General features: G+C 41.3%; 1 protein-coding gene across 4 annotated transcripts in view; it reads right to left on the bottom strand.

Moving 5' to 3' along the window:
- Positions 1-541: 541 nt before the first annotated feature.
- SPAG9 (sperm associated antigen 9) overlaps positions 542-27,617 on the bottom strand; it is a 132,666-nt gene continuing 105,590 nt past the window's right edge. For 2 of the 4 annotated variants that reach the window (XM_078437317.2, XM_078437319.2), the window contains 16 exons: positions 26,959-27,088; positions 24,981-25,070; positions 24,017-24,184; positions 23,428-23,599; positions 21,169-21,387; positions 20,693-20,888; positions 19,187-19,312; positions 17,841-17,921; positions 16,824-16,891; positions 14,474-14,622; positions 12,731-12,902; positions 10,741-10,854; positions 9,054-9,092; positions 7,932-8,108; positions 6,061-6,210; positions 542-4,129 (listed from right to left, as the gene is read on the bottom strand). In XM_078437317.2, coding sequence (XP_078293443.1) covers positions 4,014-4,129; positions 6,061-6,210; positions 7,932-8,108; positions 9,054-9,092; positions 10,741-10,854; positions 12,731-12,902; positions 14,474-14,622; positions 16,824-16,891; positions 17,841-17,921; positions 19,187-19,312; positions 20,693-20,888; positions 21,169-21,387; positions 23,428-23,599; positions 24,017-24,184; positions 24,981-25,070; positions 26,959-27,088 — 2,167 coding nt within the window. In that variant the 3' untranslated portion in view covers positions 542-4,013. The remainder of the gene's footprint in view (positions 4,130-6,060; positions 6,211-7,931; positions 8,109-9,053; positions 9,093-10,740; positions 10,855-12,730; positions 12,903-14,473; positions 14,623-16,823; positions 16,892-17,840; positions 17,922-19,186; positions 19,313-20,692; positions 20,889-21,168; positions 21,388-23,427; positions 23,600-24,016; positions 24,185-24,980; positions 25,071-26,958; positions 27,089-27,617) is intronic. The other 2 variants (XM_078437318.2, XM_078437320.2) reach the window with 1 other exon arrangement.

The following is a 27,617-nucleotide window of genomic DNA, read 5'->3' as shown; positions in this document are numbered from 1 at the left end:
GTGAACTGTCCTGTTAATATGCTGATCGGGGCTACTTTTACCGTCACGTCAGAACTCCGCGTTTCTTGTAAACAAAATACACCGGATTGGACTGAATACCACTGCACTGAATGTGGGTTCACATCGTGCTACCACATGATTAGTTTTATAATCATCCTTCCTTCCAGAGTCTCTCCCAAGCAAATGGGTCACAAGTAAGCACACTGTATTATTAACATCTACATTACAGCCTGCCTCTCGTTACTGAGTCAACCTGGCAAATGGTATGCCTTGTATCATGCGTGGGTTGTTACTCAGCACGCCCACATTTCTAGAAAGCCCTATTGTCTATTACTCACATCTCATTTGAACATGTGAGCCGAGCAGACATGTTCTTCCTGCATTCCCCACTGCTCACCTTCAGTCAGTGTCAAAGGGTGACAGTCCTCACCCTCAGAAATGCCCTGTGTGATGGGGGGAGATGATTAGACTGTTGAATAAAAACCAAGTCCAGACCCCTAGGAAAGGCAAAAACAAAACAAAATACACTGGACCTCATACGTGTTTCATATACATATTTATATATATTTCATGTACAAAGTTACATTCCGAACCCCAGGGATTCCATAATAGAAATAAATACCGAAATAACTACATTGCTAAGTGAGCTTTTTGCTCATAGAAATGAAGCCTCAGCCTCTAAGAGACAACAAGTGGGACACTCTAGAACCCATTTCTCAGATTATAGAGGCCAGTAAAAGTCTGGATAAAATGTCTAGGACAAAAAAACAAATTCAGAACATAAAATGGTTAAAATATATTCAAATATATTGAGAAATGTACGACAAAATTAATAATAAAAACTTAATTTTTTAAGAGAAAGAAGAAGACATTTAGTGTTACAAAACAGCGTCACCCTGTTAGAAAAGCACTGATGATTTCCACATTTAATTCTCTCTTCTCTACTCTTCCCATGTTACAAACGGGGGCCAAACGAGTCCCTTTCTCAACATGATCAATTAAGAAGAGCCCTAAATCTGGTGGAGTCCTTTGGTAACGGTCATAATACTCACAAGGAAATAAATATTCAGTTCCACAGCATTTGCAAGAAAGACGCACATTCTTTAGGACAGTTAATATTATGAGACAATTGTTTTGCTTTGTTTTGTTACTAAGGCAGCCTATGTTAAAGGGTCTATTCTCAAATGTAGTAAGACCTTTACAAGAAATGAACAATACAGCAACTGAGAGAATGTATTTTCATCTTTTCTATGCAAACACACTTCATTTGAAAAGTTATGTGCTGCATACTTTGTGCTCAAAATGTTTTACACTCTCAACAAGCTGCATCTATTAAGATATCCCTTCCTGTTTAAAAAATGTAGATCCACACAGGTTGGAGACAAACACTCTCAAAATGGTGTAGTTCTTCAAGAACATTCTCCCTTTGCCTCCCAGGGATTTTAACCTGCATTTCATAGTAAGCATCGGGTTGGGGTATGTGATACTGACATTTGTGTAGATTAGCAATGGTCGAGCGTCGGCAACTTCACATGGTTCAACCTCATACATGACCCGCGCATAACAAAATGAGAAAATTCTCGGGTATCCCTTATTTCTTCCAACAGGGGCAATACATGTATTTTTTACATGGAGAGACCAACCCGAGGTATTCAAGCCTCTTCTCTACCCTCGAGTTGGAAGCTATAGGCAGTGTGCACCAACGCTTCGCTGCTCGCAAGAAGCTTACATTTTGGTTCTTACCAAAGTGAATGTTACCACCTTGACCAAAGTGAACGTTACAAGAATATAAACCTATTGTTGGGGAAAGGGAGGGGAAGGGGAGTAAAGTGATCTGCAGAAGATACTTAAACGATATTACAATTATATAAGGACAAGCCCTTAAAACAAATTGTACAAGCATTTCTGTACTCTCTCTAGTCCCTGATGTTAATTAACAGGGCCACAGATAATCTGACGGCTTTAGATAAAATAGCTACACCCCTATACTAAAGCCAGTAAGAACAATTAGAACCACTGTAACATGTACGCATTTTTCATCTTTTAACTCCTGATTTCCTAAATTACATTTGATCACACAAACGTGTACAAACTGAACAGCAAGTGGGGTCTGACTCTGGGATGTTTATTTCTTGGGATTAAAATTCCCAAACACTTTGGTGTCTCCTTTTTGTGAATTTATACAATTCCTCCCCCAAAATGTTGTAATGACGTGGGGATTTTTTTAGGTAGTGCCCAAAGTGGCTCAGATTTAAAATAAAAATATAGCTGAACGCTATGAAAAGGGGGCCTAAGTTTTGGTGCCTTGAAAAAGTGACTAAGTATCTCGAGCAAAAAAATCAGCCTTTCACTGCAGCTTTTGCCAAAGGGGGTTCCTTTCTCCCGGCCGTCTGAAGTGGCCACCGCTTCATCGTGTACACGATGTGCTCACAGACACATCGTGGCGCAGGGGATCCAAAGGCTGCCTCCGGCTCATTAAATCCCACGTATTTATCAATTAGCTGAATCACGTAGATGCTTGAGGACAGCGGCACGCTTTTTACAAATACCTCTGCGTGGCAGCTCAGAAACAACCAACACCCGGTGCTTCCGACCACTTACACAGTCTGAGACCTGTGTTTGCTTACTTTTCCTTCAAGCACTCCTTCTGGGGATCGGGGGCCCTTACTCAACAGGTTTATATTTTTAAAATAACACTTAAATTTCCATTTAGCTTTGCTTAAAGAAATGGTAAATCACGCATTTTTTCAAGAAGCTCGCGAGGGGGAGAACTGCAGCGTGATGGTCTTTAAAAACTTATTAAACAAGAAAATCCGTGAAACCCGGACTCAGCTTTTGAAATGGGTGTTATGAGTAAAAAGATAAACATGTCAACTCTTACTTTACGGTATCTTGGCCTTGTCTTCTTCCCCTTCATCGCCTTCCTCTTTGCTGGTGGCATTTTCATCTCAAAAGGGCACAAAAGCTTCAAGGTGTCACTTACATACAAAACATCAAGTGCTAGTTGTTCTGTGGTTCTACACAGAACCAGAGAAAATACTGTTTCTAATCAAGTCCCTCTTTCAGTTCACAGGCCACTGTATCACGGCTGCTGCTTTACTCTTGTGAACCGGCAAGAGCAGTCCCAGCACAACTGGTGAACAGGTGAATGTTTTACCTGGAGAAACCTTCCCCAACCACCACCATCCATTGATACAGGAACCCAAAACACAATTTCCTTAAAGACAAATCCTCCCACTGCTGAAGCGATCTTCTGAGCCGTATCAACGATAACCCTTTCCGACATGTCAGTATGAAAACGAGGGAGACTAGTCTCAGAAAGAATCATCATCACAATATCCAGAGAGCAGGCCTCATAAACTGTAGAGCTCTAATAAGTCAGAAACAGGAATCTTTTATTTAAATAGTGTAGTCTTAATTTCTTCAATATAAAACCCCCCCCAAATCTGATGAAAACAAGGTTTTATATACCATATATAAACAAGATTTGTCAGATTTGAAAGTGAAAGTAATTTACAATTAGCTTTTAGCCCCCTGGGACACTTAGAGACCTCCTGATAATCCACCTGATACTAGTTTGTGTCAATTTTATAATACATGGGGAAGACTATAATTGTACCAAATGGTCTAGTTCCACTTATCAAGTGTTCCCATGGATTCCATTATTAGCGACAGCTCAAAAGTGACCCCATCAAACGAAGTGAGTGACATCAGCTGTGGCAGACTGAACCACATCTGGATTGCTTCCTAGAATTCAGTTTGCAGAGAGTAAACATTCTTTGATTTGTTCATAACGTACTGAAATCGCCTGGAACACTGGTGCAGTAAAACAGCTAGTTCCTGTATTGTTACGGGAAGGACAGGTCTTGTGATAGAAAGTTAACAGGAAAAAAAAATGCTCACACATTATGTGGTGAAACTGATTTCACAAAGAGAGCATTAAATTAAGGGGAAAGGGAAAATAAACCATGCAGAAGAGACAGCTTCCCTGTCTCCACCGGTTTCCTATGTGCTCACTCATTGCCGTACAGCACTTGCCACACTATCAGGTGACTCCTTTCTGCTTTGGCGACAGAAGGTTCAAGTGGAAGATCCTCTCCAAGAAGTTCTGATTCTCCACCTTCATCACCTGGGGGGCGATAAGGAGACTCGGGTTACGTGGAGCATGGAACACGCAAGCCCATGTACAGGTCTGTGAACAGTGTGCACAAAACCCAGCTGACTCCGCTTCCAGAGCACACAGTACAACACATACCCTGGGTCAGAACCTTCACTCGCCCAGCTTCTGAAAAGGCGAATTCATTTTTCAGACCACAAGGATAAAAGTGAGTTCACTATACTACATTGGAAACTCACCCCAATACGTCTGCACGCTGACATTAACAGAAATGAGGAGAAGCCAAGAAGTCAAAGCCATCCAACCCTCTGTCGATCCAAAGGGACAGGGTCTACTCTCATTTATTTCAAACTGAGAAGTGAGACTAGATGGGACTATAAATGTGAAAGCGTGGAGATAGCGCCCACGCACCCAAACTAGCTACATCCAAACGACCCCTGCTTGTCGTCGGTGACAGTAAAGCTCTCCCATCAGAGACAACCCATAAGAGCACACAGAAACAGAAACTGCCTGTTTCACATACTCCTAGCAGTAGGAGACAGCAGATTCGCCACTCACTGTACTGAGATACTGAGTTTTTGGGTTTTTTTCTGTTTTTAAGATTTTATTTTTAAGCAATCTCTACACCCAACATGGGGCTCGAGCTCGCAGCCCTGAGATCAAGAGTCGCACGCTCTAACGACTGAGCCAGCGGGGCGCCCTGACACTGAGCTTCTTCAACCCATGACTGTCAAGTTTAGGACAGGTAGTGAGCGGACAGTGTGGTGATGAAGAAATGCGACTGAAGTCACAGACAGGCTATAGGTTCTCCCAGAAATAGCTGAGTGAACTCGAGAAATGAGGTCCTGATCAAAGACACTGCTCTCCAAGGCCCCGTGCAAGCAAACCATACTCCTCTCTCCAAAGGTGCATCATCAGGGGGCGCCTGGGGGGCTCAGTCGGTTAAGCGCCTGACTTCAGCTCAGGTCATGATCTCACGGTTTCTGAGTTCAAGCCCCGAGTCAGGCTCTGAGCTGACAGCTGAGGGCCTGGAGCCCGCTTCCGATTCTGTGTCTCCCTCCTTCTCTGCCCCTCCCTTACTCACGTTCTGTCTCTCTCTCAAAAATAAACAAACATGTTGGGGCGCCTGGGTGGCTCAGTCGGTTGAGCGGCCGACTTCAGCTCAGGTCATGATCTCGCGGCCCGTGAGTTCGAGCCCCGCGTCGGGCTCTGTGCTGACGGCTCAGAGCCTGGAGCCTGTTTCAGATTCTGTGTCTCCCTCTCTCTGACCCTCCCCCATCCATGCTCTGTCTCTCTCTGTCTCAAAAATAAATAAACGTTAAAAAAAAAAAATAAAAATAAACAAACATGTAAAGAAAATAAAAAAAAAACAAAAACAAAAGCAAAGGTGCATCAGCGGTGTTGCTGCAGCAGAGCAGGGCTATTCTAACCAGCTGAACAACTGGTCTCACGGCACAGGCTCTTTGGCGGAACCCTCCCTACTTCTGGCCTCAGGGGCCAAGACACACCGCCCACCTGCTGTAGTTCTGTCACGTGTCTCCCCGGAACGTCAGCAGGGCAAAGAAAACATCGCTACCATCAGCCGGGAACAGGGACGGGAACAGGGACGGCGGAAAAGCACCTCAAGGTTTGCATGTTTCTCTGCAGGCCAGACTCTCCTTTACCCACCTCCTCCCACAGCAAGGTCAAACTGTGTGCTGGGGCATGCTTTAAAAGACTCAAGACACAATCTAAGAACGTAAAAACTCTGGTCTGGTTTTTACATTTAAAAACGTTATGCTAGGGGTGCCTGGGTGGCTCAGCCGGTTAAGTGTTCAATTGTGGACTTTGGCTCAGGCCATGCTCTCGTGGTTGGGGAGTCTGAGCCCCGGGTCGGGCTCCGTGCTGGCAGCACGGGGTTACAGAACACAGTGGAAACCGAGCTCCCAGAACCAACGACTTACCCATTCGGAAGTCAATGTAGCCCTCTCCTCCACTGATGACGAGCATAGACTTCAAGGACGTCTGGCTGCCAGGCTCCTGTGCAGATGGCCCTGCTCTGTCACCTGTTAGATCTGTGCCACCACTGCCACTTTGTGGACTGATGACTTGACCTATTTGTGCCAGAAAAGAAGTGACTATTACTTACCACGGACTGGGGTGGGGGAAGGCTCATTTTCTCTGAATATTTTCAGAAAGTTGAATAAAAAGGTAAATATATTATGATACAACCAAAGTATTGGGAATGCCAGAAGCCTCTACGTGATCAGAAAACACCTATAAGAGTCATAAGAACCCAATTTGAAAATCTAAGTAGAGCCATTTTGCGCCAAAGCAGGAATGGATCCAAATCCATTATGAGACCTGTGTATGGCCAGGCAGGCCTTAGCTGGCTGCTTCAGAGTATTACAATCTACATCGTTTGATCTGAGGGGCTCCAGAAAAGGTACATGTGCATTTGTGTAAGACACTGGAAAAGGTCTTCAACTTAAGTGCTAGGAGTTTGGATATTCATAATTAATATTTAAATGTATTTCAAATCCATGGTTTTCCTCTCATATTTAAGAAAAATACATCTTATTTGTAATTTAGATTAGGCAAATAAATTACTAGTACATGTGCCATTTACTCTAAAGTTTAAGTTGTAAGGTCGAATCTTTGAGCATGAAATGGGACAGAAACCCTAGGGGGAAAACTTCCAGGCATGGGTCCTACTTGCAGGTGGTCAGTCACATCAGTTTAGTATCGTCAGTGGGCAGAACATTTGTCACCGGATATCACCACTACGCCTCTCACCTACATGGTGCTTTATAGTTCTAGAGCACTTTCATTAATTTTCACCACAAGTGAGGTGAGCAGAGCAGAGATCAGTCACATCCACTTAGGAAATGAGGACCAGAGGAGCACCTGGGGGGCTCAGTTGGTTGAAGGTCCGATTTCGGCCCAGGTCATGATCTCCTTGTTTGTGAGTTCGAGCCCCACGTTGGACTCTGTGCTGACAGCTCAGAGCCTGGAGCCTGCTTCAGATTCTGTGTCTCCCTCTTTCTCTGCCCATCCCCTGCTTGTGCTTTGTCTTTCTCTCTCTCTCAGAAAGAAATAAACATTAAAAAAATTCTTAAAAAAGGGGGCGCCTGGGTGGCTCAGTCGGTTAAGCGACGGACTTCGGCCCAGGTCATGATCTCACAGTTCGTGAGTTGGAGCCCCACGTTGGACTCTGTGCTAACAGCTCAGAGCCTGGAGCCTGCTTCAGATTCTGTGTCTCCCCCTCTCTCTTCCCCTCCCCTGCTCACTCTCCATGTCTGTCTCTCAATAATAAATAAACGTTAAAAAAAAAAAAATTAAAAAAAAAAGGAAATGAGGACCAGGCGCAGAGGTTAAGTGACCTGCTCAAGAGAACTACGTGAGCAGCAAGGCAGGGACCCCTAGCCTGCTGCTCTTTGCCACAATAGTGCTACAGGCACCGGAGTGTGTTCTCCATCCCTTCCTGTACACAATTCTGATGACAGGGGCTTCCTTCTAGCCATCTCCTTTATTAGGCCACGACCATTTCTGGTACCCTGCGGTGACAAAATAGTACCACTGCTTTTCAAAAGCAAGCAAGTCTCTTACATAAAAATCAACAAGTTCGTCTTGGGGGAGAGAGGAGAGATTCCAAAGCAATTTCATTCAAATATCCCTATAGTGCTTTATCCATTATAAAAAACCTCCAATTATAGAACTTTTCATATAATATATTGGAATTATCTGTAATACCAGTACTTAGCATTAGGCTAGGTAGTGGACCAAGGGATAGAAATAATTACATGCAACTTCTTGACAGAATAATCTAACCCACCTGGGACTGCCACAAAGAATTTCACTGCGTCCCGGTGCCCGTGGAAGCAAAGCTGGGCATGTGCCATTGAACAATAGGGTATGAATGTCCCCGGAGTCACTTTATCGCTGTTTTCATCACCATATACGCGGATTACACTTCCAGGACGATTTCCTGGTGCTCCTGAGGTTTTATTTGCTGCAACAGAAAAACCAAATACCAAATATTTCCCCCTAGGAAACAGTGATGATGCAGGATGTTACTGGTTAATCCTTATGATATTATCTAAAAGCTACAGCCAGTTGAGATAAAAACAAGGGCAGCAATGCCAACTCAAGACAAAGCTGGGAAAAAAAAGATAATATAGCATGCTAGTTATTTTTAAGTACCTCAGTAAATGGAGTAGGGGATTTTGCCAGTCTAGCAATAACTAAGCTTACTTTTTAAACATATCTATTAATTAAAAAAAAAAAAGGCAACATTTAAAAAAAAACCAGATTTGAATCTTAGGAATGTCTATTTTATGTTGTTGTTGTTTTTTTAATCCCCATTTTAGAAGACTAACCAGTTACACAGTTTAAAGTAAATTTGTACATTTTTCAATAAAAATTTCATAGTCTACCTTCTGATTTTTCTCCCCTGTGGTAAGAATATCTCTCTTGGGAGGTGGGTGGTGGGTGGTAAAAAGCTGTGTTTAAAGGATCCAGCCACGACAATAAGGTGGCTTTTCTTTATACCAGACTGATGGTTTGCTGCATTATTTTAGAACAACCAGACTCACAAAACATCCCCATTCCATGGGCCAGTAAGTGAATGAAAGAAACATGGCTGGTAACAAGAGTAAACAATGGAGATTAATGACAGTTTTAAGAGATGTTTCGTGTTTTTACTGGAAGGAAAACAAAGTCCGAAAGAAAGTTCAGCTGCAACAAAAGATGATAAATACACTAAGCTGCTGAGCAGTAGTTTGGTGGCCGTGTAACAAATATTAAAAAACAAAACGGACAGGACACCTGCTGCGATGCAGTGACTGCGAGTGGATGGCATTTAAGAACATTCAAGAGGGCATCTAGAGCCAGAGGACAGCCTCCCAGTGGCCATCAGAAGCCAGGAAGAAGAGCTGGGTTCAGGATCTGCACTTACCCCTCAGCCCCAGTAAGCGTCCCTGGTGGAGGATTACGGCTACAGTGAGAGAGGAGGAAAGGGACATGGAGAGGCGCACGGCAGGGGACAACACCACCATGAGCCTCCACTCTCGCGGCTTCTCTTCCAGCTGCCAGCTTGGCACTCTAAGCTCCTGACTACACTAACAAAGTCCAGCTTGGTATAATACCAACACGAAAAGTTCTTACCAAAGCCTCTGTAGAATATCTCTGCTCAAAAAGGACAATTTGATTTACTGGGATTTTGCTTTTCTTAATTATAAAGCAATTTCAAAGAAGAAGAACTTAACAGAGAGCACCTTCTAAATGCTATTATTTCCCCTTTTCCTTTAAGAAATCCTGTTCAAGCAGCACCTGGGTGGCTCAGCCGATTGAACGTCCAACTTTGACAGCTCAGGTCACGATCTCATGGTTCGTGGGTTCAAGCCCTGCATTGGGCTTGCTGCTGTCAGCATAGAGCCTGCTTCAGATGCTCTGTTCCCCACCCCCTCTCTGCCCCTCCCCTGCTCACTCTCTCTCTCAAAACTAAAACTAAATACACATTTAAAACAAAGAAGAAGAAATCTTGTTCAAATGGCTTTGCTAAAATGGAACTCTCTTTTACAAAGAACTGAAATGAACTCATGTAGATTTATAAGTAATTACAGAAAAGACTGCTGGGATTAAGAATTTAGATTCTTCAGAGGCACGTGTATGGCCCAGTCGGTTAAGCGGCCGACTCTTCAGCTCAGGTCATGATCTTGCATTCTGTGCGGATGGTGCAGAGCTTGCTTGGGATTCTGTCTCCCTCTCTCTCTGCCCCTCCCCCTCTTGCTCTCTATCTCTCTCTCTCTCAAAATAAGTAAAAAGAAACAAAAAAGAAAAAGAAAACAAAAAAGAATTAAGGTTCTTCAAAAGCTCCAGATAAACCACCTTCCACACCTCCTGTCTGCCCCCTGAAGAAAGGTAGGGAAATTCTGGGATGTTTGTGTATGGACTTAGGGCACTTGTTTTCAAAACATTCCCTGCCCATGAATTCTGTAACACAAAAATGCTCACTGGATGAATAATCAATGTAATGGAACATAATATGAAAAACATACAATGTATACTTTGTTCACAAAAGTAACAATAATGAAACATAATCTAAAAAACATACAATGTACATTTTGTTCACACCATTTACACATACAGGAGAGAAGGCTTGTCTCCAGCATAAGTGCTTGCTTGCTGACCTTAGAAACTTCCCACAACATTTTCTAAACCTCAAATAAACCGAGTAGAAGTAAAGTAACAGCTGGAGAGATGAAACACCAGAATGATTCTAGGCACTGGTTCCGGATATTGATGTATTAACACTGGAAGAAAGCCGGACTCCGGACTCGAACCTTCTTCTAAAGGAGGAAATAGGACTGGGATTCCTGAATTGAGAAAAGGAGCTTCTTGCAATGCAACGTGTTTAGTTACAAATGTTGGTCCTGATGCAGGGACACTGGTACTCGCTACAGTTTATAAGTTTTGTATAAGTAATGAAAGGACAATAGTTAGGTCTTTGTCACTGGCTTGATTTTCTGAATTACCACAGATTTGCCAATGCCAAAACCATTCCTTCTGCCTGAATTCTGGGCACAACTACCTCCTGCAACTCTTCTGTCTGTACTGTGGCATTCAGCTAAAAATATACTTACTTTCTGTCAATGGGATGGAGATAATGACACCATTTCCTGTCCCCACCCACAAACGATTGCAAGACACCATAAGAGCTGTGATCCTCACAAACGAGAAGCCCAGTTTTCCAGTACCTGTAGAGCAGGGGGGAAAATTTTTATTGAGAAACTAGAGCAAATGATGTTTTAGGTTCCAAGCCCCTCACAGAATGGCTGGATTAACACAAGAGACGGGAATGTCGACCAGAGCTGGTTGGATGTTTCCTGAAGGTGCACATCAAAGCACATTTTCAATGGGCTTTACAACACCTGTCTGATAATTCACAGCTAATGAAAAAAGAAAATTCGAAAAGTGGCTGACATCAAATTACCATCCAGAAAGAAAATTCTGTTGATCAGGAGGTAGGACACAAGATTTAATTAGGAAGCTGCAAAATCCAAACTCCAAACGAAACCAAACCCAAAATAAAACAAAACACAGTGGGACACCTGGGTGGCTCAGTCGGTTAAGCAACCAACTCTTGACTTCAGCTCGGGTCACATCTAACAGTTCGTGAGTTTGAGCCCCACATTGGGCTCTGTGCTGACAGTGCAGAGCCTGCTTGGGATTCTGTCTCCCTTTCTCTCTGCCCCTCCCCCTGCTCAATATCTCTTTCTCAGAATAAGTAAAAATAAACTTTAAAAAAAAATTAATAAAACAAAGAACTCAACAAAAACAGAGTTTGCTAGATTGGAAAATCAAATGTCCTTTGTTTTTATAAGCTGTAAGAGTTCTGCTTTGCCTTAAATTTCCTTGCAGAGATAAAAACAATCTTAGTCAAAACGTGTATTCTTTCCTTGTTTACATACTTCGATTCTGCAGCAGTTTAGAAATTTTAGGTACCACAGACACATAATGTAGGGAGATGGGATGTACTTTTTCATTTGAAGGGAATTTCTACGACTGATCTTATTTTCTGAGACTTGAAAGAGTAACTCATAAATAGGTAATAATACATTGAAGACAAATAGCATTTAGTCACTCACAGGATCTACTTATAGGAACCGAGAACATGATCACAGAGCGTTAGAAGTTACAAGGAGCCTTAACGACCATTCAGTCTAAGCTAGAGATCTTTAACCTATAGTCATAGTATACCCTGAAACTGGCTTGTGTTTATGACATTCCTAACCATCACAGAGTGCTAAATTAGGCTACAGCAGGGAACAAGCCAGCGATGGTCCCTGCCTTTCATGGGCTTATGGTCTTTGGGGGAGAGAGACAATGAACAAGAATCAAATAGTAAATAGTATTGGTGCAACCACAATAATGATAATCCCATGAAGAAAAAGTAGGAAGAGGACCTTAAATCAAATTAGAAGATCAGGAAAGGTCTGTCCTGGATGTGACATATATGCTATGACCTGAAAGCCAAGTAAAAAGGGGCCAAAAAGAACTTCTCAGGCACAGTATAATAGCACATGTGGGGGACCTGAAATGGGCAAGAACTTGGTGAGCTTGAGAGTGGTCCAAGCCATGGGACCAGTTCTTCGTGGTGGTGTCACAAAACGTCACCTCACCTAAAGGCAGGAATATTCTAGAAGTGGCTGGCATTACATAAGTATGTCATGGTGGTCTTTGCACATTGGTTACTACGCAGAGAACAGACTGGAGTGGAAACACAGAGACCGGTTAGGAGGTTCATGGATATCCAGGGGGGTAAGGAAGACAGCCTGGCCTACAGGGATGTGATGGTAGAGATAAAGAAGTAACTGATTTAAGGTATTTTTGGAGGCAGACTTGACCAGCTCCCAGTGATGGATTAGGTGTGGGGAACAGAAGGGAGTCAAAAATGATCCCAAGTTTCTGTCAAGGACCACGAAGCACATGGGGCATCTGCCTGGCATGTCCAGTGATAATGGCTCACTAGTCCTGAGGCAACTTATTCATTGGCTCTACCTAGCATCTGAGACCATTTAAAAATAAAACATTTTCTCCAACCGATAAAGATAGAATGCTTTGGAAGCTTACCTAACATTTTGCTTACATAAGGCTCAATGTCCACATCCTGTAGGTGTTGATAAGTATGTGCATGATAGAGACGGAGCGTGGAATCCAAACGAATGGAGACCCACACTCCGTCCCCCACCCACGCAAGCTGCCGCACCTGGCTCTCCTTCCTGGGGTGCGCGTCAAATGATTTCTAGGAAAGATTGTTCAATCACAATGTTACTTTGATTATGTAAGAGTTCGTGTTTAAAAACTGAGCTAAGGGGCGCCTGGGTGGCGCAGTCGGTTAAGCGTCCGACTTCAGCCAGGTCACGATCTCGCGGTCCGTGAGTTCGAGCCCCGCGTCAGGCTCTGGGCTGATGGCTCGGAGCCTGGAGCCTGTTTCCGATTCTGTGTCTCCCTCTCTCTCTGCCCCTCCCCCGTTCATGCTCTGTCTCTCTCTGTCCCAAAAATAAATAAAAAACGTTGAAAAAAAAAAATTAAAAAAAAAAAAAAATAAAAAATAAAATAAAATAAAATAAAATAAAAACTGAGCTAATTTACACAACAATTTGACAGACTGAATATTTTAAAAGAGGAGCCTAAATAGCATTTACTAAATAAATATGATTACTCTTACATACACACTTTTCTTACTCCAGACTACAAAACAAAACAAAGAACAAACAACGGGTGCTAGATTTCAGCACTGTGTAGGGATCAACTTGCGAAAGGAATACTGGCATATCCGGACTCTGTAACAAGTCCAACAAAAAGGCTGAATTTGATCTCAGGATTTTGTATCGTCGTAAAGCAAAGCATGAAGTAAGAGCCTGTTTATAATTAAACAAAAAGGAACCTACAATGCTGCCTGTGCGTGTGTATACCTGCATGGAGGAAACGGATTTGGGGGTAAAGAAACCCACCAAGTGATTAACTTTGGGACTTCCAGGGAACAGAGTCGGATTGGGAACAAAGGAATAAGGACTTTGACCTTAAAATTTTCCTGCTGTTTTCCTTTTTTAAAAATTATTAGAATGAATTTACGTATTGTGGCCAAACTTGTAAGAAAGCAATGCTGAGAGGTTTTTATTTTCACAACAAATTCCCACTGCAATCTTATTTCTCAGTCTAGGACACATAGAGAGGGGTCTGCCTGCATACATGTGGGGCGGCGGAGCCTGGAGAAGCCTCGTCCCAAACAACCCACACAAAATTAAACCTATCAAGAACCCTGTGTCCAAATCATACACATATGTATTCATAGATATTCAGACACACATTTAAACATTCATGTGTGGGGGCGCCTGGGTGGCTCAGTCGGCTGAGCGGCCAACTTCGGCTCAGGTCGTGATCTCATGGTTTGTGGGTTCAAGCCCTGCGTCGGCCTCTGTGATGACAGCTCAGAGCCTGGAGCCCACTTTGGATTCCGTGTCTCCCCCTCTCTCTGTCCCTCCCCTGCTCATGCTCTGTCTCTCTCTCTCTCTCAAAAATAAATAGAAACATTAAAAAAAATTAAAATTAAAAAATAAAAATTAAAAAAATTCATGCGTGCATCCTCCTTCCTAAAAAAACAAAACAAACCACTTCCCACCACAGTCGTAAGTGGCAAGAGAGATGAAGTAACACAGAAAGCTAAGGTGTCGTCCAATATCATCACTCAAGTGTCCTAAAACACACAGACTCAGAAAACAGTTTCTGAAGAATCTAAAAATAATTAGAGTCTTAGCGTCTTCAGAAAATACGAATTCAGTAAGTACTGGAAGCGTGCATGGGTTCACTTACCTCTATTTTCATAGCCTTTGGCTGAACCACATAGATTTTGTTCCTATAGCCACACCAGACTTTGTCATGGACCACAGTCATGCACCGAATAGAATGGTGAGGCCGTCCAAGGTCCAACAGGTGGTAGTTTGACAAATCCCACTGCCCATCTTTAAAACAAGAAATGGATTATTAGTTAATGCACATCACCTTTTCCTCAATTTTAACACAAGAAACATTCTATTTGCGTGAATTGATACATTTATTGATGAAGCACCGCAAAATACCATGTAGTCACTTTATCTTTTCTTTGCAGAGACAGACTCTCATTCTGTCTACTGCAAAGTTGGGAAAGAGATGTCACAGGTCATCTGGTCCTGTGAGCCACCTGGTGCCTGGATCTCCACACTAACAACAGCAGTGATGGGATAAATCAGCAATAAGTTATCTGCTTATAATAATAGTTTCAGAATTAGAATGGAATAATTATTATTCCATATTATTCCACTAAGAATTAGTATAATTCTTTGGATAATATCTCTCTCACTCACTTGCATTTTGATGTTTCTTGGGTAGATGTTAAGGACAACTTGTTGCTAACACTTTAGGAATTATGCACATAGTCATTTTAGTGATGACAGAAATACAAATGGGAATCAACCACTGTAAGCTTGCTTTGTAGACCTTGCTTGAACTATTTCAGTGAAAGAAAACATACTGCCTCACAAAGCAGCTGTTGCATTTTGCAAAAGCTATGAATTGTCGGAAAAAATATTCCCCATGCCTGACTAGCTCAAGTCTGCCTCCTTGTATATAATCACCCATTAGTCTGTAGTTTTGCCCAATGGAAATAGAATAATCCAGTCCCACTTTTTTGTTACTGCCCTATGTTTTCTCCTCTCAAAATTAATCATTCTTGCCATGTGCTCTGTACACATCCCAATTTACAGACCCTTCATCCTAACTCTGCCTTGTCCGTGTTCCTTTAACATGTTGTTTGTCTACCAGAGTGGGGCAGGATTATCACCAGCCCTGTCCTGCACATGGATTTCTACGAGGCTTAATATGTTCAGTAACTCAGGGGCATCCGGGTGGCTCAGTCAGTTAAGTGTCCAACTCTTGGTTTCAACTCAGGTCCTGATCTCACGGTTTTTGAGTTCGAGCCCCACATCGGGCTCTGCATTGGCAGCTTGGAGGCTGCTTGGAATTCTCTCCCTCCCTCCCTCTCTCTGCCCATCCCCCCACTTGTGCTCTCTCTCCCAAAATGAATAAATAAACTTAAAAAATAAAAAGATGTTTAGTAACTCATACTGAGTTTGTGGTCAACCGTTAGGTACTTTTCATTCTTCAGACATGTTGCCCCCCTTTTTACTCTTCTGAACCCCAATGCAGAACTTTATATGTAAACATATTACATGTATTTTGTCTGTTTTCTTACTATAATTTTGGATTCAGCTTGCCAAAACATTTACTACTGCATTTTTTCTAAGCTTTTGTACTTATTAGCTGACTGTGGTGTGAATAAAAGCCTCTGTGCCTCCACTTTCCTCACCTGTGAGGATGACAACAGGACCCTCCTCAGAAGTTGCTGTGAGGATTAAGCTCACACAAAGTCTACAAGGGTCGGAGCAACGTAAAACTGAGCGCCCTCACTCTCTGACGATACGGAGTCATTAACCAGCAATCTCTAGGGACCGGTTACAAAGACACCCAAACATCACCTACCCCACATTTTCCCAAGCCCAGAAGGATAGGAGACTTTGGGAAAAGCCCTGCTAAAATCTGAATTCAGTGTATCTATGTTTATAGAATATTCTCCTGCTCTAGCAATCTAATTTCTACCTAGAAAATGAATGATCATTTTGGCTGATACATGTACCAAGGAGTCAGGAAGTATCGCAGGCTCAATTCCCTATTTTCTTTAACTTAAGGCAGGTTTCTGGACCTCCACCAGCCCCTGTCTGCTGATGACAGATATACTGGTTGTAAAAAGAGGAAGGATATAAATAACATGACATGAAAATGATTACACCATATCCAATTAAAAACTTAAAAACTTTCCAAATCTAAGTGGTCGTAAATTAGTTTTTAAAATATTGAAAAAGAGAAAGCATTTCCTCTCCCTAAACTTCTCCTAATTAAGTATACTAACGAGAAACAGGTACCTCCATATCACATTATGCAAGAGCACCTTGAAACGATAAACTATATGCACGCACATATCTACTAAAGTCATACACTGTTAGCACTCAGTTTAAACCCTTACTCTTTCTCCTATTAAGTATCATTTCTTTAAAACAGAGCTAATCTGCTAGAAAATGCTTTTGCAAAGCAACAGATTAGTGCACACTCTATATTCGTAACAACTCACCAGCTCCTCTGTGAAAGATTGCGAGGGTGCCGTCAGCCAGGGCCACTAACACAATCCCTTTCACATGTCTGCGAACAGGAAACGGGGTTTCAGAGCGCTCCGTGTGGGAATGTGGGAGGTGCCACATGCTACTGAGCTAGTAGTTCAGAGGCTCTCAGAGGGCCAACCCATGATAGACAAGGAGCTTACACCAGAACCCAAATAATACACTCTTTTCTATTTTTAAGTAATTTCTACACCCAACGTGGGGCTCAAACTCACAACCCCGAGACCAACAGATTGAGAAAGTCTTGCTATGAAAATGTCAGCTGAACTAAATAAACAGCCTGTGTGGTGACTCAGTGGTTTTACTTTCTGGCCCAAGCTTTTCTCACTGCAAAAGGTCCACAGACCAGAGACAGACTCCTTGAGTGGACTTTGGAGTTTTTGATAGTCAACATATGGAAACAGGCTAGTGAATCAGTGCCCCAATCAACATATTCACAAAGTACAAAGTATAAAAAGTATCCTAAAACAAACATAAATAGGTTCCAGAGTACTAAAGAGCTCACACTATGGTGAGGAATCAACCTGGCAAGTTTCACTTAAAGCTCTACTTAAGAACTATTTTACTTTCGGGGCACCTGGGTGGCTCAGTTGGTTGAGCATCTGACTTTGGCTCAGGTCATGATCTCGCAGTTTGTGAGTTTGAACCCCACGTCAGGCTCTGTGCTGACAGCTCAGAGCCTGGACCCTGCTTCAGATTCTGTGTCTGCCTCTCTCTCTGCCCCACCCCGATTGTGCTCCGTCTCTCTCTTTCAAAAATGAATAAACATTAAAAAAAAAAAAAAAGGACTATTTTACTTTCTAGTAAGAGTCTGAATCTCATTCGTCTTCTCTGACTCCATGAAGAGGGTTTAAAAAAAAATCTGGATACTGACTTAATCGTGAAGCACATGTCAGCTTTAATAGTCTTAAAAGATAGTTTATATCAAAATACATATTTGTACAAGGAAGAATTTCTAAAATAAAACTTACACAATACTGAGAATTGAATCTTTAAGTTTAATGGAATGGAGGCATCCTCTCCACTGGGCTACAGAAGAGTGCACATACAGACTGCAAGAGCAAAATCAAGACTGGTAAGGCACAGAGAACATCAAGTCGCTGCTTACATCTCACAATGACCACAAAGTCCCTTTAGGAGGAAAGAAGAATTACCACAAAAATCTTAGGAAATAACAAACAGCAAGAGTCTAATGCAGAGAAATCAGCTGCTTGAGCAAACAGAAACACAGAAGAATGAAAAGCCAGAACTAGAATAACACATGATTGGTTAGTTTCAGGTTACAACATACTTCAGGATCCTTGGCTAACCTCCTTTTTAAAAAATTACCTTACTTTTCTACCACACGGAACTATAACTGTCTGATAACAGTCTGGTTTATTACATCAGAGAGTGGCAAGCTATGCCCCGCAGGCCAAATCTAGCCCTTCATCTGCCTCAGTACAGTGTGCAAGATAAAAATGGTCTTTACATTTTAAACAGTTGGGGAAAAAAAAAATCAAAAGAGTATTTTATGACATCTGAGACATGTGAAACTCAACCTTCAGTGTCCGTGAAGTGTAACTGAAACACAGCCACACTCATCTACTTATGCACGGTCACGGCCATGGCTGTTTCTGTGCCACCACAGTGGAGTTGAGAAGTTGCTACAGAGATTATATGGCCACAAAGCCTAACGTATTTCTTATCTGATCCTTCATAGAAAAGTTTGCTGTCCCTCCATCTTGTAGTATTAGACCTCTATGGAAAAGACGCACTAGTGACCTTGCTTGACCTGCAGGCAAGCACAATTTTCTGAATCTCCGCACAGCACTAGAATGTGAATAAGCTATGTAATGTTAGTTATCTCCTAGGCTTTGAGACAGGGATCTGTCCTGGTTTTCGTAGTAACTCTACCAAGTGGTTATGTTTGGAACTGGCCCTTCCCCCAGCCAAAAAGATTCGTTTAATCACTGGTATTTCTTGAATACACTCTAGCTATATAAACCTTCTGTGCATCAATAATTCTGTCTCTGTGCTGTCCAGGATCTTCTATTTCTGGATCACCCAGATTTTAAAGTTTTATTTACCTCTTCCTCCAAGAGAATTATATAAAGAGAACATTCTATGACAAAGAACTACATGATTTACCATTCATACGCAGCGCAAGTCCAGTTTATGAGGTAGCTGGAACATCATCGCAAAATCTGCATGTACTTGAGTTCTCTGCATATTTCGTTGTACGCCGACGTACCACATTTTACTTACTTATCTTCTGATTCCAAAAGCAAGAGTCAAAAACTAAAGATACTTCAATATTAAAAGAGCCAGCACCTACCAGCCGTTCTGAGCTCCAAGCCACATAGTTGGTAAAAGGCTACTCATTTTCTGGGCTTCTTCTCTTACCAGGTCTTGTTCATTTGGCAATACTGACATCTGATCTTTATACGCATCTGAGTCATTACTGGGAAAGGTGGGGAAAGGCAAAAGATTGCAGTAAGCTTAGCTAGTTTCCAGGGACTGAACACTTCTATATTTTAGTTTAACACTTGGAAAAAATAAAATCAAACACTAGACTTCCAGAAAAGCCAAATTTAAGTGCTTATAATAAGTATTTCAATAGTTATACCAGAAGTAACATTAACATACTAGAGAGGACCAAGGTGCACAAAAAGGAGTTAAGACACAGCAATGAAATATAGCAGTTAATATCCAGACTATAATTATGGCTCTCCTTTATGGTTACTTTTTCATTTTATAAGTTTTTTCTTGGGTGGGGGGGAAGGAGAGGAAAGGATGGTTTGTTTAAAAATCATATACACACACAAAGGAGAATGAGTATAAAGAATTTTCTAAAATAAAGTATTAAGTTAAAACATGCCTGCATTCTCTCCCAAGACCTTCTTTCTTTTGGATTGTCAGTAAAAGATAACTGAGCTATCAAATCCAAAACATACCTGCTAATTCTAAAAAGATGAGTTTATTCTTAAATTAACAAATGTTAATAGGCCCTTGACTGTTCTATAAACTAAGAGGAAGACTATTAAATTGTAAAAAGAATCAAATTTAAATGTATCCCCATCAGCTTTCTATAAAGACCTAGAGAAGGCAAAAAATAAAATTAAAGAATTCACTAAATGGGCCGGTATTATCAAACACTTTAAAGGAAGAGCTGTTTGGGGCGCCTGGATGGCTCAGTTGATTAAGCATCCGACTTTGGCTCAGGTCACGATCTTGCGGTTCGTGAGTTCAAGCCCTGAGTCGGGCTCTGTGCTAACAGCTCAAAGCCTGGAGCCTGCTTTGGATTCTGTATCTCCTCCTCTCTCTGCCCCTCTCATGCGTATGCTCTGTCTCTCTGTCTCCCAATAATAAATAAACATTAAAAAAAATAAAAAAATAAAAAGGAAGAGCTGTTTGCCAGAAAACAAACTTTACAAAAGTCATCCAAGCCCACATGGGAAATCTAAACTGCCAATTTTGTAGATAACTAGGGTTGAAGTAAGAGGAGGGCTGGAAGGAAAATGGCACAATCACAGTTTGAATGGAAATGAAAAAAGAAATCGTATGAGAGGAGAAAATGGCCAGGAAGATTTTGACCAGGTAAGACTTTTTTTTTTAAGTTGTTAGAATAGAGACCACATTGAAGTGGGGCAAGGAGGGAGTGGAAATCCAGAGCGAATGCAGTGGAAGGATAAGTGGAGACACAGACACACTGGGAATACATAATGACACCGCAGTCTGCCACAATCCCATTAGCGGGAATCCCGTGGTTGCTTGAGAGGATTCTGGTTCTTTTTACATAAACACTTATCTGGTTTCCTGAGTTGCCGACCCATCCATATACCTTGACTGATACACAGGCGAGAGGTCCTCTGGGATTTGAACCCCCAGAGGGTCCGTGAAGACATGCTCTGTGTAGACGCCGGGCTGGGAGGCGTCCGCGGTGTCTTCAGCTGTCCCTGCATTGCCTTCTGTAGCCTCCGTAGCTTCTTCTGCTGTTGGAACGTTCTCATCAACCTCAGTATTTTCTGCTTCCTTTTCTACAAAATAAATAACACATGCTAGCCATTCGGAATTTGAGCTTTCCTCCCAATAGTTTCCCCGCACAAAACACCCCTGTAGAATTCCACTCCACTGACCCCGTCCTCCTCCACACTGTATCATGAGACACTAGAATCCTTAACAGTCATCACAGTGTCTTCTTTCAAGCTCTTTCATCCTCGTCACTTCAAGATCTACATTAAGTATGAGTCCATAATGAGGCACGTGAGACAGGCTCAGACTCCAGACACTGAAGACATGTAAGGAGGAGAGAGATACCTGGTGGTTTTTCCATCACTGGAGAAGCACCGTTGGTACTAGGGGAAGTGGCGGCTGCTGTCACACCTTCTGTAGAACAACCAACTACGGTGATGCCCCCCAACAGGCTGTCTGTTTCTGCTGAGCTGTTGCTGGTCACACTGCCACACAGAGACGCTTTGTCTACCTGTCCAGATTCTGAAAGCTCCTCTCCTGCAGGGTAGTCTGTTTCTCTGGCTCCTGAAAAATGAGATAAACCTTTTTCTAATAGCTAAGTAAACCCCTGTAAGTAGCATTTTCTCCATTTAGGCAACTATAGGTTTGAAATGAGGTTATGGAGGGGAGACAAACAGCTACTCGAATACACTGCCAGGAGGGTAACTTTAAATTTTATTTAAACTAACCATCACAAAATGAGAAAGTAGCTTAAAAAATTGTTATTTCTATTCCTGCAAGCACAAGTAAACATGAAAATGTCACAAAGTGACACTTCTGTTCTTAAGGAGCTCCTCAGCAGCCACCTAATGAGGTTTAAAACAAGGAAATCTATTATCTGACAAATCAGCAAGAACAATTTTTTAATTATCAAGATTACTATTTAAAATCTGGACTTCTGGGGGTGCCTGGGTGGCCCAGTCGGTTAAGCGTCCGACTCTTGGTGTCGGCTCAGGTCATGATCTCATGGTTTGTGAGTTTGGGCCCCTCATCATACTCGCTGCTGCCAGTGCACACCCTGTTTGGGATTCTCTCTCCCTCTCTCTCTGCTCCTCCCCTGCTTATGTGCGTACTCTCAAAAATAAACATTTAAATAAAAAATAAAATAAAATAAAATAAAATAAAATAAAATAAAATAAAATAAAATAAAATAAAATAAAATAAAATAAAGAAATTGAAATGAAAAAAACGAAACGAAACGAAACAAAACAAAATAAAACAAAACAAAAGAAAGACTTCCATGGTGCCACAGTGGCTCAGTCAGTTAAGCGTCCAACTTCGGCTCAGGTCATGATCTCACATTTTGAGGGTCCAGCCCTGCCTTGGGCTCTCTGTCTCGGTCTCTCTGCCCCTCACCCACTGGTTCTTGTTCTCTCTCTCTCTCTCTCTCTCTCTCTCTCTTTCTCTCTCTCTCTCCCTCCCTCCCTCCCTCCAAATAAATAAACTTTAAAATAAACAAAAATGATAAAATAAAATATGGACTTCCCATACTATTAAAAACTGATCATCCTAGGGTGTCTGGGAGGCTTAGTCAGTTAAGCATCTGGCTTTTGATTTCGGCTAAGGTCATGATCTCACAGTTTGTGAGATTGAGATCCTTGTCAGGACTCTGAGTGCAGAGCCTGCTTGAGATTCTCTCCCTCTTCTCTCTCTGCCCCTAAACCACTCTTACTCCCTCTCTCAAAAATAAGCATTAAAAAAAAAAAAACTGATCACCCTAGGTGTATACAGTGTCTTAGGATATTAGTGATACATTTAATAACTAAGCATTTGCCATATAAAGATAAATCCCTTCAGTGTTATTTAGAAAGCTGTTTTTATATAGACATTAAAATATTTTATTGGAGTAAGATATACATATATAACATAAAACTTGATAATTTAATGTTCTTAAGGGTTCAGTTCAGTGGCATTAATTACATTCACAATGTTATGCAAGCACCACAACTATCTATGTCTAAACCTCTTCCATCACCCACCCAGAAAATCAGTACCCATTACACAGTACCTCCCTATTCCCCGAGCCCCTCCTGGTCCAGCCCTGGTAAGTTCTACTCCATCTCTGTCTTTGTGATCTGCCTAGTCTAGATCCCTTATATAAATGGAATCATACAACATTTGTCCTTTTGTGTCTGGGTTATATTTTGCTTGGCATGTTTCCAAAATTAATCTATGTTGTAGTACATATCAGAATTTCATTCCTTTTTATGACTGAGTAATATTCCATTGTGCAGACATATCACCAACCTGTTTCATGTTTAAACCAATGGTTAAACATCACATAATATTCAATACAGAACTTTAGAAAGCCTTCTCTTATCAATCAATCTAAACAGGCTCTTACTCTCTGCCCACCAATCATCTTCTCATATTACCGTGTTTCACTTTCTTCATAGTATTGAAAATATCTTGTTTAGTCATTGTTTCCAGTTTAGTTTTGGTCTTCCCCAACTAGAACATAAACTCCATGAGAGTGGTGCATGACCATATCTCCAGTAAATAAGTCAGTTCCTGCCAATACAAAGATGCAGATGGTAGGGAGAAAAGGGTGTGGCTTACCCTTACCTGGTACACTGGCTATACAGAGAACATGAGAGTTACACACAGTAAAACTGTCTAGGATGTTGCCTGGTTGAATAGCATCAATAATGATTACTTTTGTAGCTGAATGAGTGCTGGTACAGATCCAGACTAGACTGGATAATTCTTCTTGATTTTTTAACTCCTTCTGTTGTTCCTATGTATACAAAGTAAAAAAAAAAAAAAAAAGAATGTTTAAAATAATACGTATGTATACTTCATAGGTCAGTGCTATTATAGTAAAGGCCAATGCTATTTTGAGTTTGCAGATTATTTGAAAGATTAAAAATATAACCACCTTTCAATATTAATTAGTAGACTAGAAAATAGCAGTGATAAAAATGTTCTAGTTCTTGACTGTGATGGCTTCTAAATGGGTGCATACATTTGTCAAAACTCTTTGAACTGTACCATTTTCAAGTGTATATATAGCTTATTGTATGTAAAATATGCTCTAGAAAAGAGCACAAGGAATAAGCAAAGGCGTAATAATCCCAATTAGAAGCTGGTCCAGAAAACAGTTTTGGACCAAAGAGCAAAAACGAAGAGGTCAGATGTCAGTGCACACGCTTACCTTAAGTTCCTGGTCTAACTTGTCTAAACTACTCTGTGATGCACTTCGCTGTTTACTGCCTTCTGTATCCAAACCAGCAACATCTTTGTAAAAGACACTTGCTCCAACAACAGAACCACCGTCTCTGGTCTTCCCACCTGATAAGTTGACTCCAACAGCACACCACAGCTTTTTGGGTTTAAGAAGAAGAAGAAAAGGTATTACATCTATTTTGTCTCTAAAAATGTTGAGAATATTTCACATGTCTTTAACAATCTAATGATTAGGAATAGAGGTCTTCTTGTTTCTTTCTTTCTTCCTTTCCTTTCCCTTTCCTTTTCCTTTCCTTTCCTCTTTCCCTTCTTTCTTTCCTTCCTTCCTCCCTCCCTCCCTCCCCTTTCTTTTTCTTTCTCTTTCTTTCTTTCTTTCTTTCTTTCTTTCTTTCTTTCTTTTGTTCCTTTTAAGTGGGGTTTACTCCCACTGGGTACTCCCCAACATGGGGCTTGAACTCAATACCCTGAGATTAAGAATCTCATGCTCGGGGCGCCTGGGTGGCGCAGTCGGTTAAGCGTCCGACTTCAGCCAGGTCACGATCTCGCGGTCCGTGAGTTCGAGCCCCGCGTCGGGCTCTGGGCTGATGGCTCGGAGCCTGGAGCCTGTTTCAGATTCTGTGTCTCCCTCTCTCTCTGCCCCTCCCCCGTTCATGCTCTGTCTCTCTCTGTCGCAAAAATAAAAAAAAAAAAAAAAAAAACGTTGAAAAAAAAAAATTAAAAAAAAAAAAAAAAAGAATCTCATGCTCTACTAACTGAATCAGACAGGAGCCCCATGAATACAGGTCTTTAATATTCAAAGTATCCCAGTTTAAAACTACAAAAGAAATAATAACGTCACTCACAGAAGTAGAATTTAAATTTTCTTGGTTTTAGGGGGAAAAAATCCACCCAGAGCTTAAGAAATATTTTCTTTAACTCCAAAATTAATCTACCTTCATGGATGTATCTTTTTCATCTAGGGGTCTGAGATAGACAGGCACAGGTAGATTTTTCATCTTATTTTCCCCTTGGCCATTGGTTACCTAATAATTAGGAAGAGGAGAGAAAAAGACACATTGGTAAGCCTCATCAAAAGTGAATTCACAGAACCACTGAGCCATGAGCAAGCCCTGGTAGTACATATTTATTCTTTGAAATCAAGTTCAAGTTAATTTTGTTATTCTTATTTGAAAAATAAGCAGAAAGTCATCAAGTGGCAATTAGAAACAATAAACAAGATACTATGGGAGCTCATAAGAGATACACTAATTCATGAACATGTTCGTGCGTATGTGCGTTCAGGAGCATGTATGTGTGTGCATGTGTACACATGTGCTGAGTCTTTGAGCGGAGGAAATATGGAAGAAGACAAGTTCCTGTAGAAGTGAACTGAGTTTTACATCAATAGTCTGAAAGGCTCCATGACAATGGTTTCTTAAAACTTCTAAAAAATAGATGTGTTTTTTTAAAAAATGAAATCTTCAAATACTGAAATAGGGCAGGATACTCATTAAACTCAATAGCTCCCCGCCCAAATTGGATTAAAAAATGGGCAGATGATCTGAATAAACATTTTTCCAAAGAAGACATACAGACAGCTAACAGGTACATGAAAAGATGCTCAGCATCATTAATCACCAGGGAAATGCAAATCAAAACCACAGTGAGATATCACTTCACACCACAATTGCTATTATCAAAAAGACAAGAAATAACAAGTGTTGGCAAGGATGTGGAGAAAGGGGAACCCTTGTGCCTTTGTAGGTGGGAATGTAAATTGGTGTAGCCACCATGGAAAATAGGATGGAGGTTCCTCAAAAAATTAACAATAGGGGTGCCTGGCTGGCTCAGCCAGTAGAGTATGTGACTCTTGATCTCGGGGTCGTGAGTTTAAGCCCTGCGTTGGGCACAAAGATTACTTACAAAAAAAATTAAAAATAGAACTACCATACAATGCAGCAATTCCACTTCTGGGTATTTATCTGGAGAAAACAAAAACATTAACTTGAAAAGATATATGGATCTCTATGTTCACTGCAGCATTATTTACAGCAGCCAAGACATGGAAACAACCTAAGTGTCCATCGATGAAAGAACATAGAAAGGAAATACGATATACAAATACAATGGAATATTATCCAGCCATAATGGTATCTTGCCATTCGTGACAACATGGATGGAACTTAAGGGCATTATGGTAAGTGAAATAAATTCAGACAGAGAAAGACAAATACCATATGATCTCACTCATATGTGGAATCTTAAACAAACATACAAAGCTCAAATACAGAGAATAAACCGGTGGCTGCTAGAGGCAGGGTGAGAAGTAGGTGAAGTGGTTCGTAAAGGCGGTCAGAAAGTGCAAACTCCCAGTTATAAAATAAGTCATGGGGATGTAATGTACAGCACGACAACTGTAATTAATAATACTGTATTGCACATTTAAAGTTGCTAAGAGAGGAATCTTTAAAGTTCTCACTGCAAGAAAAAAAATCTGAAACCACGTTCAGTGATGGATGTTAACTATTAACTAGACTTATTGTGGTGGTCATTGCAAAATATACAAAAATATCAAATTATTATGTTGTGTACCTGAAACTAATATAATGCTATATGTCGACCATACTTCACTAAAAACAAAACAAAACAAAAACACAAGAAACAAACCAGCAGGCTACCTCAAGTCCCACACACTTGAGAAACCTCCTGTTGACCCTCTCCCTCCTCACCGACTCAGGCGCTTCTTTTGGGCTCTGGGGCTCCAGAAAACAGCCTGAGAACCACTACCCTGAACCCTTCTCTAAATGCGTGCCAAATCAATGAACTTGAAATGAGCAGGTTTTGAGACCTGTATGTCAATTGCTTCGTGCCCAGGGACACTCCTCTCCCCCTGCATTTCCACTAGAGGCTCTTACCGTGTTCACATGTTACCTGTTTGTACTTTTGAGGCAGACTCCAGCCAAAAGCCTGCACTCTACCATCTTCCTTCTGGACGTGTGCCTTTACCTGGCGATACTGTTCTCTCTTCTGTTCTCTGCGTGAGGCTAAACTAGCTTCAGTTCTAAAAGGAAAAGAGATATCCCTTTTTAATTAAGGGGATATAATAACAACAGCGTCTCTCCCCCTTCCCACTAAGAGAGCAAAAATAACAACCAAAAAATTACATAATTTCAGAAGAGTTTACTTCAGACTTTTGCCTTAAGAAGTATTATCCTAAAGCTGGTCTGTTTAAAGTTTTGCGGAGGGTACAGCGTTCAAGCTTTAACAGATTAGCAAGCAGTCTGTTTTATTATGTTTAAACATCAGCTGTCAGATTTCTATCAGGTTTCAGATTTTGGCCATATGAAAGGGAAAAATTCTTAAATATCTTTAGTTCCTCCCTTTTTTGTTCATTCAACAAACATTTACTGAGAATTTTCTAATGCCTGGGAATGTACTAGAAGTGACTGAAGATCAATAAATCAATATGGTCTTAGGAAGATAATAAAAGGCTCGTTTCTGGGCCCCATCAATTTGTTTCCGAAGACAAAAGTGCAAAGTGACTGGATAAGCTTGTGAACGATGGAGTAAAATATCAAAGAAAACTATCC

The sequence above is a fragment of the Panthera onca genome, chromosome E1 (genome assembly GCF_046562875.1).
Source record: "Panthera onca isolate mPanOnc1 chromosome E1, mPanOnc1 haplotype 2, whole genome shotgun sequence".
NCBI classification, from domain to species: domain Eukaryota; kingdom Metazoa; phylum Chordata; class Mammalia; order Carnivora; family Felidae; genus Panthera; species Panthera onca.
The sequence above is the reverse complement of the archived record's forward strand: the minus strand, read 5'-3'. Positions and strand labels throughout refer to the sequence as shown.